General features: G+C 25.0%; 1 protein-coding gene across 3 annotated transcripts; it reads right to left on the bottom strand.

Annotated features, from left to right (window-relative positions):
• Positions 1 to 300: 300 nt before the first annotated feature.
• LOC122855806 lies at positions 301 to 8,613 on the bottom strand. Of its 3 annotated transcripts, none has more exons than XM_044157450.1 (8): positions 7,155 to 8,613; positions 5,869 to 5,972; positions 5,171 to 5,347; positions 4,910 to 5,092; positions 4,641 to 4,826; positions 1,000 to 1,131; positions 673 to 763; positions 301 to 598 (listed from the first exon to the last, which is right to left on the bottom strand). In XM_044157450.1, the coding sequence occupies exons 1-8, from the start codon at positions 7,643 to 7,645 to the stop codon at positions 517 to 519; spliced, it is 1,446 nt and encodes a 481-aa protein (XP_044013385.1). In that variant the 5' UTR covers positions 7,646 to 8,613; the 3' UTR covers positions 301 to 516. The 3 variants fall into 3 exon arrangements, with proteins under 3 accessions (XP_044013385.1, XP_044013393.1, XP_044013376.1); XM_044157458.1 differs by having other exon boundaries at positions 301 to 595; positions 7,155 to 8,612; XM_044157441.1 differs by having other exon boundaries at positions 301 to 612; positions 7,155 to 7,795.
• Between the last annotated feature and the right edge of the window lie 6,558 nt (positions 8,614 to 15,171).

The following is a 15,171-nucleotide window of genomic DNA, read 5'->3' as shown; positions in this document are numbered from 1 at the left end:
ATTATTATTTTTTTTTTTTCTTTTAATACAAAACAATAATATGTAGTAATAATATTAATAATAATAAGTTGTATTTTATAAATCTCGTGTTTTTTTCTTTTTCTTGAAAAAAAAATATAATATTATTTTATTATACAAGACAATGATTCATTATAAAGTTGTATTGTTTAATTTTATAAAATGTAAATCTTGTGTCACAAGTTTTGTGATGTTAAATAAAAAAAATTGAATGTATTGTTCAAAATAAAAGTGTATATTTTTTTTTTCTATGTATTAACGATAAATGCATTTTTTTTAAAAAAATGGCACTGAGTATATTCAGCATTTGTATATTGATATTATTGAGGTAATTCAAGGCTATAAAAACAAATTAATAATAATAATATAAAAGAACATTTTAACTTTTGTTTTAAATAAATCCATAAAGTTTGGAAGAGATCTTCGTCGTTGTTTTGTTGAATAATATGATTATGTTAGTTTTCATTTGAATTTTATTGTTTAAAATTTGATTTTTAATTAAACAAGACTTGGTCCAGCTCCTGTTACTACTGCAGTTTTTTTATTGAAAGCAACTGCTTCTTTTGTTTCATCGTAGCTGCTGTAAATATAGATCTATATAAAATTAATTATTTAATGAGTTTTTCAATATTATTAATAACTAAAAAAACATACCCCAGTCTTTTTCTATGTTGAAAGATAAAATAAACAATAAAGAAATTGCAAAATATTATCATTCCAATGATAGTACATGGTATAAACACATCTGAAATAATAATAAAAAAATATATTTATATTAATAATCAATTAAAATGCATCAAGTCAGTTACAAAAATAGAGATATATATTTTTTTTTTTAAATATTGACACAGTGAACTTTGCGCTTTGGTGATTCGAAAAAAAAAATCAAGACTTTATTTTTCAATTAAAGTTAAAATATAATTAGGTTTTAAAATTAATTTTTATTAAGTCTCATAGCTGAGGGTGAAATTTTATATTTACCTGAATCATCCATATTGATATATTTGTTTTCAGCACGATCAAATCTTACACCAGCACCAAGTATATTGTCACTTGATAGATCAGTCAACCGATTATTATCAGTTTCTGTTTTTAAAATGGTGGATGTTGTTGCTGTAACATAATATAAAAATTATTTATTTAAACTGAGTACACAAAATAATTGCTTTTAATTGATAATGAATATTTATATGTACAATATTTATTTTTTTTTTTTTTTGTTCTTGCTTTTACTACTTTGTTTGATGAAAAGAAAATTTAATCAGTAAATTACTCAGGGTCGATTGGAGTCAATAACACAATTCACTTAATTCTTGCCAGTGATATATATATAAAAATATATTAAAATTCAATTTATTTATTTTTAGAGCATCCAAGTGATTAAATATTAATATTATTTTTAATATTTGATCAGTCTTTGTTGAGGAAATATTTTATTTAAAACAAGTTACTTCAATAACTTGTTGGAGTCTTTTTTAAATTAAATTCAATAAACCACTATTATCTCGTAACTAAAAAATTCCATTGAATAAATTTTATTTATAAATTAATGATTTCCTCTAATGAATAAATATACTGAATTTATGTTTTTTTCTTTTTTTAATTTTTTCGAATTTATTTCCTTCATCGCTACTGGCAGTAATTTTTTAAATTCAATACTAAGCTTTAAATTGAAGATGGACTAAGTGTGAATTTAAATTATTAAAATACAAAAGATTATATAATTGATAATTGATTTAATGTTGTTAATTTTTTTTTTTTTTTAGATTAATAATGATTTGACACATAACTATGGAAATATATTATTAAATCATGCTTAAACCGAGATAAAGACAAGTGTTTGATGTTAACCATACAAAGTGGATAACGACTGGACGATTAAAAAACATATATAGTAATAAATGAAGAATAAATAATACTACTTTTTTTTTTAATTTCCACTCGAGATTAGATTTTATCATATATTTCATTATAATAATAAATAAATAAATTGATGATAGAGATAAATTATAGAATAATATTTTAAAACATAAAAGTGTGTCAAGTATTTTAATTATTTTATAATAAACATATTAATAAATCTTTTAATTTTCAATAATTAATGAAATACCTTGAAAATAAAAAAATAATTTTATTGAAATTTTAAATATAAATTTCAATATATATTTTTCTTTGTTTACTAAAATATTTTAACTCACTTATGAGATTTTTAAAGGTGTCCGTAAATATTTTAATCATCTTGAATAATTTTTTAATTAAAAAAAAAATAAGTAATATTTATTTAGAAAAAAAAAAAATAAAAAGTTAATTAAAAGATATGACAATTTGTCAGCTATAAAATTTCAACAACATCACGATTCATTCACATGAGTTTATTATTTTATAAATTTATTACAAAACTCATGTTATTAATATTTTATCTCTTAGTTATTTTTCTTTCTTTCACTTGATATTAAAACACAATTATTTATTGTCTCTTTATTTGTATATTAAATTTCAAACAAAAGATATTTATTCAAAAATTTCTACAACAATGCAAATCGTAAATTAAAGATAGACTCAAAAGTTCATCATTACGCTTAATTTAAATAATTGTACTTAGAGGGTTATAACTAATTGGTATTTAAAAAAATAATAATAACAAAGTTATTGTCATTAAACTGATTCGTCAATAAGACTGAACTCATTGGGACAAATCATCTTCATTTTATCCACACAATATTTAATGCAATCATTTTAAATTGTGGCGTGATATTGATTTGCATGCTGACCTTTGAACTATTATCTTATTTTATCGCCCTTTTTTTTTTTATTAAATTTTATATTAAACGAAATAGAATGATTATATTATTTATTTTTTATTTTTTTATCAGCTAATCTTATATTTTCTATACTGACAGTTTTATTATAATTTTTATGAGGTTTTTATTAATGAATAATTGAGATAAATTATGACCTTTGATATAAGAATATCGAATCAAGAATTTTCTAATTTTTTTGACCCTTAATATTTTTATTTTAAATGATAAGACATTATTAGAAATTTTCCAATAATTTAATAATTATTTAAAGATAAATAATTTAATATACAAAAGTTTTTAAAATTATTTTTAAAAATTGTAGATAAATATAAAAAAAGATTAAAAAAAAAATTTTTTTTTTTTTTTTAGTTAGATAAGAAAATATTTATAAAAATGATAATTAATATTATCAACTTTCAAGGTAAAAAAAAAAACTAACCAGAAATTTGTAAGAAAAGAAAAAAAAAGATTATAAAACAGTTGGTATAGTATTAAAAAAAAAAAAAGTTTCTAAATTCTACTACTTGGTATTGGCAAATTCGATTATAATTTTTGTGAATTCTATAAATATTAATTTATGTATGGATTCATTGATGCTTGAATTAATTTATAATTATTGATATTTTTTTACTTTTAGTCTGATAAAAAATAGTAGATTTTTTTAAATTTAAATTTGAATATTTTATTCGAATTCTCTCCTTGGATTTTTTATTTTTTCGAATGCGAAAAGAATACTTGTTTGGCAAGTCTATCATGATTAAATTCCGACAGTCCGACACGCTGATTCACAAAAAAAAAAAAAAAAACCAGAAAGTTTCAAATTCAGTCAAAAAATAACACAAAAAAAAAAAAAAATGGAAATAAAATTTTTTCTATAAATAATTTTCTACAATTTATAAAAATGCCACGTTTAATATTAAAATTAAAATACCCAAATACTAATTTTAAAATAATTTATAATAAATTATAATTAAAAAAAAAATTATTGAGCTTGCCCAGTATAAAAATATGACAATACCATTAGAAAATAAAATACTCCTCAACCTTCAAAATATAACTAAGCCAAAAATTAATATAATAATCAAAAAATATAAATAATTAATGCAATAATATTGTATATAAATAGGTAAATTACTCTAAAACAATCACTAACCTGTTAATAAATTGATTTTATTAACTAATTAACACTTGTCTTAAAATTTCAATGAGCAAACACACGTGGAGTAAAGCAGAGAATGGCTGGGCAATGCTGGGCAACAACTGGCAGTATGTACACGACCAAGCCCGGATTGCCCCGATCATTCTCCCTCAAAAAAAAAAAAATTGAGGAAGTTTGTGACATATACATTGACACTATAAGTATGTATACAGTCTAAGTATATATCTATGCATTTATCAATAGGGGTAGATGCAGGCGCATGCAACCATACGCATCTACCCTTGCTCCAACTAAGCTGCAATATTTATTATTTTTCTTTTGCAAAATCCTAGATGAAAAAAAAAAAATAATTCAGGGCCTTTGTCTTTGTACTAAACTACCCTTGCCAATTTCATCCCTTATGCAAAAATATTTTTAATTATTCTATGTTATTTATTCAAAAGAAAAATAGTCATTCGAAATGACCTCGACCTATTTCGATTCTTTCTACAAATAGTAAGTGATTATTATTTTAATTTATTCTAATCTTTAAAGTTGAGTTAATAAAATTAATTAATTAATTTAAAATTATAATGAAATTATTGTACCAATTATTAATATTACAATATTATAATAATTATAAATTATAAATTAATAAAAAATAATAATTAAAAAATTATTACCATTAATACAAGCTGGAAGTAAATTAATTGTTTTATTCCAATTTTTTCCTTGACAATCTAGAGTTTTTGATTGTTTTCCTGTGTCTGAAAATATATTTCCAGAGTGACATTGAAATGTTCTCGTATTGTGTGTGTCATTTGAGATAAAACTTCCGTTTGGTGGTATGATATCAGGACACCCAATTGCTATGTTTTATATTAAATTAAAAAAATATTAAATTTAATTTTAATTATTTATATCAATTAAGCTAAAAATTATATAATATTACCTTCGTATTTAAGAAAAAATCCACGTGCTGGATAAAGTTTTGATGAAGTTATAAAATGAAGAATTATTTTATTTGTTTTTGAAATAATTGTTGTTCCAATTTTCGTACCACATGATTCAAATATTATTTTATCATTTTCTTCAATTCTTATAAAATCAACACAATTACCATTTGACTCAGGGCCTATTTATAAAAATATAATTAACATTATTAATCATAAATAATAATTAGAAAATAATAAAATTAATTAAATTATCTTACTGCGAATATTAAGATCATGAAAGACAAGTGATATACGTCGACCAGGTATTGTTTTGAAGATCCAACCACAAGTATGTTCACCCTGATAATATAGTGGATATCCTGGTGATTTAATATATCCAGTTTCACCCTCATTAATTGTCACTTCAACATTGCAATAACGTCTAACAGCTGCTTCTGTAATATATTAATTAAATTATAAAAATTTATAGTAAAATAAATTATTGATAAAATAGTCTTGTTGACATTTAAAAGTAGAAAATTACATAATGCACACATGTCATGAAAATATATGCGAATAGAAAAGTGCATTTTAATGTGTAAACTGTAACTTGATAAAGTGTCATTAACTGACTAAAGCAAATGCAGTTATTCTTGGTCCCCTTATGATAAACAAAACTTCAATTATTCTGCTCTTTTTGTAAAATCAACCAACTGTTATTTTTACTTATTCGATTTCTATTTGATATAAAAATATGCCACGTGTTACAAACGATATATATTCTCACAAAAAATGCATTTTATTCACACGCATAAAATATATACTGGTGAGATTTTCCGTATGTTTAAAAGACATACACACGCACTAATATATCAAACATAAAGCATCATAAAATTATATACATTATCATGATTTACTCATGCAATTATTATGACATTTATTGTTGTATATTGTATGGGACATTAGTATATCTTACCCGGTATACAAGCATATTTTAAATGCAAATTTGCTGGTTGCCATTTTGATGATCCTGGATGATTATCTGGCATATTAAAACGACAATGATGATGTCCTGAACACCTTTAAAATATAAAAAAAATAAATTATTCAAATAAGTTGAAATAAGATATATAACGTTAGTCATTTTTTTGTTATGTTATTATGTAGTTATATTTTATATTTAAAATTTAATCAAATATATTGATGGTGTGTTTGTTGTATTATGTATTGTTTATTTGAATGCATGGTGTATTTATCAATGCGCATGCACTATTGTCCTCTTTCACCCTCACACAACAAGGGGTTCACAAACAACAAAAAAAGAAACGTCATCTTTATAAAAATACATTACAATTTTTTTTTGCATATGATTTTTTGCAAAACTCGAGGGACGAGTAATGGAAACGTACGATTGAATCTCATCGGGGAATAAAATTCACCCCTTTTTAAATATCCACCCTGCGGCATGTCGTTTGTTTTAAATCATATATAGTCTGATGATGGAAATTTTTTATTTTTACAAAAAATAAGTATATTATATTTATTTTTAATTCATTTTATATAAACAAATGATTTTTTTATTTTTATACTTAGTGATTTGATTATATATATTTTAAAATTTAAAATAAAATATTTGCAGATGTTTCCGGTTTTCTAATTTTGTATAAACATTTTTCTCACAATTGATATAAGTAAACAATTTTATCTAACAAGTTTTATATATATTTTTAAAGAAACTAATAGTGTTTGAAAGAGATAAATATTTTTGAATTATTTTTATTTTTATTTCAATCGAAAAATACTATCAGAATGATCTATAATCTTTTACATAATATTAAAAAATAAAAAAGATTCATATCTATATTTTGTATCAATGAAAAAAATAAAAGGACAACAGAAATTTTTTGAAAAAATATATATATTTTTCTGTGAATGTTAAAAACCATGATACTTTTTTTTTTTTTTTTTTTCTGTAAACAATAACAGATGCGAGATTGAGTATAATCCAAATCGAAAAATGTGTGAGGGTCCATTCGTTTCTTTGTTAGATTTTATATGTCCCCCCGTCTTTAAAATTTTTATCCATAACCCACCCCATCATCCCCTTGATACAACCATATATATATATACACTTTGACTTTAAACCACACATCTGCAATTTATTTTTATTATATTTTCAATTTTTATTCAACTAGTATATTAAAATATAAATCACATAGAAATTAACAAAAAAAAATATAGTTGTATAATTAAAATACTTACTTTCGATTAAATGAATTTCTCATATCAATAATTAAATTATTTTCATCTTTTTCATCTCTAAAATAATTACCACGAAGTTTAATTTGTACCATTGTTATTGGTTTTGGATGATAATCACGAAATAATATTGATCTTTTTGAATTATCAATTTTTTTATTATTTTTATCACTATCACTAATTTTAACACTATTTTTATTATTTATTAATTCACTAGTATTATTGTAATTGCTTCCACATGTTATTGTTTTTTCACGTTGATATTCAGCTTCAAGAACAAAAATAAATGCTCTTAATGAACGACAAGTTAATCGAATTATTTTAATATCCGAACAATAATCTTCTTGTATTATTTCCATATAACCACCTGGTAATTTAACAGCTTTTAATATATTTGTTATTCTTTTATTATTTTTATTATTTGTTATTGTTGTTACATTTTCAAGTGTCATTAACGCAATAAGCGCAATTGAAAGACACCTCCACGCTTGCATCTCTGATGTTTCTGATGATCATATCACAAGCACCACTAAATATCTTGAAAACTTATTTTATTTTAAATTATTTTTGTATTTATCTCAAGGATCACTTGAAATCCATGTGCAAGAACTATCAGGTACATTATGCATTACTTCACTTTCTAGACTTCAAAACCCTTATTCAATATTATTTTTAATTTATTAATTTATAAAATTATTTTTTTTTCATTTTTCAAGTGTTCTATAAATAACAGTTTAAATTTATCTGGTTTAGAAAAAATTGCAGTTATTATATATTGTGATGTTTTATATACTTTTGTTTTGAAATAAAAATAGTTGAATATATATTTTTTTTGGCATATTTTATTGTGTTAAAATGAAATTATTTTTGAACAAGTGCCAAGAAGAAAAATATATAATTTTTTAAAAAATATTTAAATTCATCCATTGGATTTAATATGAAAGAGATCAATACATAATCGAAACACCCACGTGTGAATTTATATATCCAGACACATATCAAAGTCAAAAATGCTTACACGATCAAAAGACCAAAGTTATTATTAGAAATTATTTTAATTTTTTATTTTGCAAAAAAATATTATTTATACAATTAGGCCACTTGATTTAGAACAATTTTTCACTTGATCGTAACATGTCATTTTGTGGGCTTCGTAACTTCTGAGGTTGCTATTATTTATCAACGTTTATATCTCTTTTTTTTTTTTGCACCATTTTAATTACACAACAAAAAAAACTACTCACTTTTTTTTAAATACAAATTAATCGACGAGAATTCATTGTTGCACTTATTGAACACATAAATTTTTAAATGATAAAATAAAAAAATAAAAAATAGAGTAAATTATAAATCAGAGCTGCAGTCTATCTGCTGGTTCAACACCAAGTGTGGTAACTCAGCAAGCACGTTTGTTATAGACAAGCATAAATAAAAAAAAAAAAAAAAAATTATTACAGAAGCCCCTTACACATATAGGACTAACAACGAAAATTTTTAGAGCCCTGGTGTAGGCACGTGCGTAGCAAATTCAGTCAAGCATGAACGATCAAACGAACAGATATACCCCCTCATCCCTTAACCAACACTTTTCTATATTACCCCCTAACCACCCTCTCTAGTTCTCTCTCTCTATTTCACCCTCTTTATCATCATGGAAATAAGGGAGGCCACAAGTCATGCAGTTTTGAAAGAAAAAAAGAAGCACATACTTAAAAAAGAGAAAAAATATTATTTATATATTTTTTTGTCGTTGAATTTTATACGGAATCGTGACGACACAAAGAGATTGAAAAAAAAGATTCAATGGATCTCTAAATCATGATAATGAAATAAAAAAAAAATATCGTCTCAAAAGACGATTCATTGTTGGACTGATCTTTGTGTGGGAAATCGGTTACACTTTTAATAGCACTGAGAATTATTTTGAATAATATAACGTAATATATTTTTGATGAAAATTTAAACTATAAAAAATTAAAGTTATTTATTTGGATAATTTATTATTATTTATTAATTATATTTTTAAATGTAAAAGTATCATTTGCAACTGGGCATGCTTGGAGAACTTTTCATCCCTTATATCTTCAAGGCGCCAGCTAAATAAATTTTGATTCGGTTGGTTGATAAAGAGGGATGACGGGATGCAAGCAGGTCACACTCAATGTTTGTTTTTTTTATTTTTATCTTTAAGCACGTGCGGGTAAAATGCATCTGCTTGTTACACAAGATATATATACCGGAAACTAGATGAATTTGAATGAAGTTTCTCTGGGTCATATCACATCGTCTCGTATCAATCCATGAACTTCCGTTTTGTTTTTTTTTTTTTTTCATTGAACATAGTGATGAATGAATTATAAATCTTGATGAAAAGGTTTATAGTCACTATTGAAAATAAAAGTATAAAATAATATTATGGACAAATGTGTTGCTTAAGAAAATAAATAAATAATATGTGAAAAATAAGACCTTGATGAACGTCATCGTGAAAAAATCAATTACCAAATGAATTATGTGCTGAAAAGGTACTTTGTATACAACAGTATTCTGTTCTATTTTTATTTTTTTATTGGTCTTTATTTGTTTAGGAAGTGTCGTTCTTTTAATAGTTGGTCATATAATTTATTAGGCCATATGGGACCCACTTTCACGCCTCGTTTAGTCCCCATATATATATACAGTGCTAAATGTCGACATAAATATATCGTAATAAGATCTTTCGATTAATTTTCAGTTAAAATGTTTAAATGCTTGGGGTTTTCTTTTTGTAATTCGTTATTTATTTATATTTCATTTTTTTGGTAGCTTTTTGAACGTCAAGAGAAATGTTCTACTTAAATATAATAGCAGCTGGTAATAATATCGAATAGAATTATTATTATCCATCGATCTCAATTTATAGCAAATGAAAATATTTCGATTTTGTAAATTTTGAGATAGGAATGTATAGATTTCACGTAATAATGTGATTTCATAAGTTCCACACATATTTGTCTTTTCAATTGATAAATTTGTAATTTATGTTACATATACAGCGATTGAAAGCTTCAACTAAATTCCTCTCGAATCACAAACACAGGCAAAGAATATTTTCCAGAAATTTATCAAATACCTCCTTACTTGTTCTACATTTCTAATGAAAAATAATTAAAATCTTTAAAAACATAGAATAAGAAAGGAAGAATATTGAAAAATATCAAATACCTCTTTCATCATTCTATGCTCCTGATACTCTGAATTTTTTTTTTCTATCAAATTTCAAAAAATTTGTGGAAAAAAAGTTTTTCGAGTATTAGGAACATAGAATAAGCAAGGAGATATTTTCAAAAATATGGAATACCTCTTTGCTTGTTCTATGTTCCTGATACTCCAAAATATTTTTTTCTATAAAATTTCAAAAAAATTCAGGGAAAAAAAATTTTCGAGTATCAGGAACATAGAATGAGTAAGGAGGTATTTTCATAAATATTAAATACCTTTTTGCTCATTCTAAATAATAGATGGCGCTAAACTTGTTGACTCAAAGAATACCTTTTTTCCTGTTCTATAACCCTGATAAAACAGCCCTCTCTTATCTATGATATTTCAATGTGTTTACCCTATAGTTCCTAAGAAAAATAATAGATGGCGCTGAACTTGTTGACTAAAGAAATACCTCTTTGCCTGTTCTATAACCCTAATATAACAGCTCTCTTCTATCTATGATATTTCAATGTGTTTACCCTATAGTTCCTAAAAAAAATTATAGATGGCGCTGAACTTGTTGACTCAAAAACACTTCTTTGCCTGTTCTATAACCCTGATGAAACAGCCTTTTTCTATCTATGATATTTTAATGTGTTTACCCTATAGTTCTTAAAAAAAATAATAGATGGCGCTAAACTTGTTGACTCAAAAAATACCTCTTTGCCTGTTCTATACTCCTGATAAAACAGCCCTCTTCTATCTATGAAATTTCATTGTGTTACCTCTATAGTTCCTAAGAAAAATAATAGATGGCGCTCCGTAGTGTGGCGCAAAAAATACCTCTTTTCCTGTTCTATAATCCTGATAAAACAGCCCTCTTCTATCTATGATATTTCAACGTGTTTGCCCTATAGTTCTTAAGAAAAACAATAAATGGCGCTGAACTTGTTGACTCAAAAAATACCTCTTTTCCTGTTCTATAATCCTGATAAAACAGCCCTCTTCTATCTATGATATTTCAACGTGTTTGCCCTACAGTTCCTAAGAAAAACAATAGATGGCGCTGAACTTGTTGACTTAAAAAATACCTCTTTTCTTGTTCTATAACCCTGATAAAACAGCCTTTTTCTATCTATGATATTTTAATGTGTTTACCCTATAGTTCTTTAAAAAAATAATAGATGGCGCTGAACTTGTTGACTCAAAAAATACCTCTTTGCCTGTTCTATACTCCTGATAAAACAGCCCTCTGCTATCTATGATATTTGAATGTGTTTACTCTATACTACCTAAAAAAAATAATAGATGGCGCTCCGTAGTGTGGCGCAAAAAATACCTCTTTTCCTGTTCTATAATCCTGATAAAACAGCCCTCTTCTATCTATGATATTTCAATGTGTTTACCCTATAGTTCCTGAAAAAAATAATAGATGGCGCTGAACTTGTTGATTCAAAAAATACCTCTTTTCCTGTTCTATACTCCTGATAAAACAGCCCTTTTCTATCTATGAAATTTCATTGTGTTACCTCTATAGTTCTTAAGAAAAATAATAGATGGCGCTCCGTAGTGTGGCGCAAAAAATACCTCTTTTCCTGTTCTATAATCCTGATAAAACAGCCCTCTTCTATCTATGAAATTTCATTGTGTTACCTCTATAGTTCCTAAGAAAAATAATAGATGGCGCTCCGTAGTGTGGCGCAAAAAGGACCTCTTTTCCTGTTCTATAATCCTGATAAAACAGCCTTCTTCTATCTATGATATTTCAATGTGTTTACCCTAAAAATTCCAAAAATTATAAATTTATGCTGATCTGACCAAAAATTTTTTTCTTTAAATTTCAAAAATTTCATAAAAAAAAAAAAATTTTTCGAGTTCAAAATAATAGATCAGCAAAGATATGTATTTTCAAAAGGACCTAAAGCTCATTCTATATTCCTGAAATTTTATTTATTCCAGAAAAATTTTTTGAAATTTGATAGAAAAAATTTTTCAGTATCAGGAACTAGATAAAGAGGTATTTGATAATTTTTTATTTTAGGGTAAACACATTTTGAAATAATAGATAGAAAATACTTTTTATTTTTATACTGAGAAAAAAAAGGTGGTTTTGATCAACAAGTTCAGCGCCATCTATATTTTTGTAGGAACTATACGGTAAACACATTGACTGAAATATCAGCCCGATAGCAGGGCTGTTTACTTAGAATTCCAAAATATCGATTGAGCAACAAGTTCAGCGCCATCTTCTTTTTTTTAGAACTAAGGTAAACAGTTCTTCTATATCTATGATTTTCATCAGTTTATAGAAAAGTAAAAAGAAATATTTTCATGCACATACGAAGCGCCTATAATTTTACTTTTTCCTATAAATTTCACAAAAAATTTCATAATATAGAAGAGGGCTTTTTCTATCAGGAATATAGAACAAGAAAAGCGGTATTTATATTTTCAAAATAGTTCCATCTTTATTTTTATAGAAACTTTTCACAAATTTTTGAAATATGATAGAAGAGGGCTTTTTCGATTATCAGGAACATAGTTTGAGCAAAGAGCCATCTATAATTTTTTTTAGAAACTATAGGGTAAACACCTTGAAATATCATAGATAGAAGATAGCTGTTTTATTAGGGTTATAGAACAGGCAAAGAGGTATTTTTTGAGTCAACAAGTTCAGCGCCATCTATAATTTTTTTTAGGAACTACAAGGTAAACACGTTGAAATTCCATAGATAGAAGAGGGCTGTTTTATCAGGATTATAGAACAGGAAAAGAGGTATTTTTTGCGCCACACTACGAAGCGCCACCTATTATTTTTCTAAGGAACTATAGAGGTAACACAATAAAATTTCATAGATAGAAGAGGGCTGTTTTATCAGGAGTATAGAACAAGAAAAGCGGTATTTTTTAAGTCAACAAGTTCAGTGCCATCTATTATTTTTTTTAGGAACTATACTGTAAACACATTGAAATATCATCGATAGCAGAGGGCTGTTTCATCAGGATTATAGAACAGGCAAAGAGGTATTTTTTGAGTCAACAAGTTCAGCGCCATCTATTATTTTTTTTAGGAACTATACGGTAAACACATTGAAATATCATAGATAGAAGAGGGCTGTTTTATTAGGGTTACAGAACAGAAAAAGAGGTATTTTTTGAGATAACAAGTTTAGCGCCATCTATTATTTTTTTAGGAACTATACGGTAAACACATTGAAATATCATAGATAAGAGAGGGCTGTTTCATCAGGGTTATAGAGCAGGCAAAGAGGTATTTTTTGAGTCAACAAGTTTAGCGCCATCTATTATTTAGAATGAGCAAAAAGGTATTTGATATTTATAAAAAAACCTCCTTACTCATTCTATGTTCCTGATACTCGAAAATTTTTTTTCCCTGAATTTTTTTGAAATTTTATTGTTAATTTTTTTTCCACAAATTTTTTGAAATTTGATAGAAAAAAAAAATTCAGAGTATCAGGAGCATAGAATGATGAAAGAGGTATTTGATATTTTTCAATATTCTTCCTTTCTTATTCTATGTTCCTGATACCCGAATTTTTTTTTTTCTTTTAAGTATCAGGTAAATAAAAAGTTGAGGAGGTACATTTCAGAAAACACCGAATACTTTTTTAGTCATTCTATGTTCCTGATATTAATCGGTTAAATTTTCTATTAAAAAAATTAGGCTAACAGAAAATCGTAGAAGTAATTTTTAAAGATTTTAATTATTTTTCATTAGGAATGTAGAACAAGTAAGGAGGTATTTGATAATTTTCTGAAAAATATTCTTCGCCTGTGTTTGTGATACGAAACGAATTTAGTTGAAGCTTTTAATCGCTGTATATGTAACATAAATTACGAATCTATCAATTGAAAAGACAAATATGTGTGGAACTTACAAAATTACATTATTACGTGGAATTTATACATTTCATTTCCAAAAGTTTCGTATTAGGATTTAAGAATTAACCAAGAGGTATTCGGTTCTTCGGAATTTCTATTAATAATAATTTTAAATATATAATAAATATCTAATAAAATAAATTAACTATCAACTAGGTTTATGGTATGACTGAAAGGTTTATTTTATTTCTGTAAATTTTTAAATTTTATGTAAATTTTTAAAACAAGATACATACATTCTATGTAATAATATAAGTTCTAAATTATTTATATGTATTTTATTCTTCTATTTAAGAAAATATGGAATTTTTTTTACGTTTTTTTAATTTCTTTATTTTTAATTTAAAGTAGCAATTTCAATTTCAAGTAATTATTCATGTTGAAAGAATCAACTACAAGTTATTATTTTTAAAAAATATATCTTCAACAACAAGCTATTTTGAAGCTGTTGTTTTTGATTTGAAGTCTTCTAAAGACTCTTTGATGTGTTGAATTTTCTGATTGTTGTGCTTCTTGTCGTCGTTAAATAATTTTAAATTTGCATTTTTATTTTCCAAGCATTCGGCATCAGGAGCAAGTAATGATTCAAAATATTTAGCAATTCCAAAAAAGTCCAATATGCCATTTACTATTCGATATATCCCTTTAAGAATAAAAAATTAAAATAATATTTAAGTAATTGTGATTATTAATTTATCAGTTTTTTTGAAAATTATAATAGTATTATTATTCTTACAGTGTAAACAATCACGAGACATCTCGTTTTTAATTTCAATGTCAAGTTTTTCATTTTTTCTCTCTAAATTCTTCAACTGTATTTTATATTCTCGATAACGTTCATCTTTTACACTTGTTTCAATCATGCATATTAAAATTGCAATCAATACAAAAAAACAAATATAATTCACCAAACTTTTCATGATTTCTGTTGATT

The sequence above is a fragment of the Aphidius gifuensis genome, linkage group LG1 (assembly GCF_014905175.1).
Source record: "Aphidius gifuensis isolate YNYX2018 linkage group LG1, ASM1490517v1, whole genome shotgun sequence".
In the NCBI taxonomy this organism is placed as follows: Eukaryota; Metazoa; Arthropoda; class Insecta; order Hymenoptera; family Braconidae; genus Aphidius; species Aphidius gifuensis.
This window is presented reverse-complemented; position numbering and strand designations above follow the sequence as displayed.

Excerpts from the sequence above, each read along its gene's own strand:
- LOC122855806 (XM_044157450.1), bottom strand. The coding sequence starts at position 7,645 with ATGCAAGCGTGGAGGTGTCTTTCAATTGCGCTTATTGCGTTAATGACA. Across the intron at positions 4,827-4,909 it reads ATTTTTTCTTAAATACGAAG|CAATTGGGTGTCCTGATATC; the intron begins GTAATATTATAT and ends TATAAAACATAG. Across the intron at positions 1,132-4,640 it reads ACTTCCAGCTTGTATTAATG|CAACAACATCCACCATTTTA; the intron begins GTAATAATTTTT and ends ATTATGTTACAG.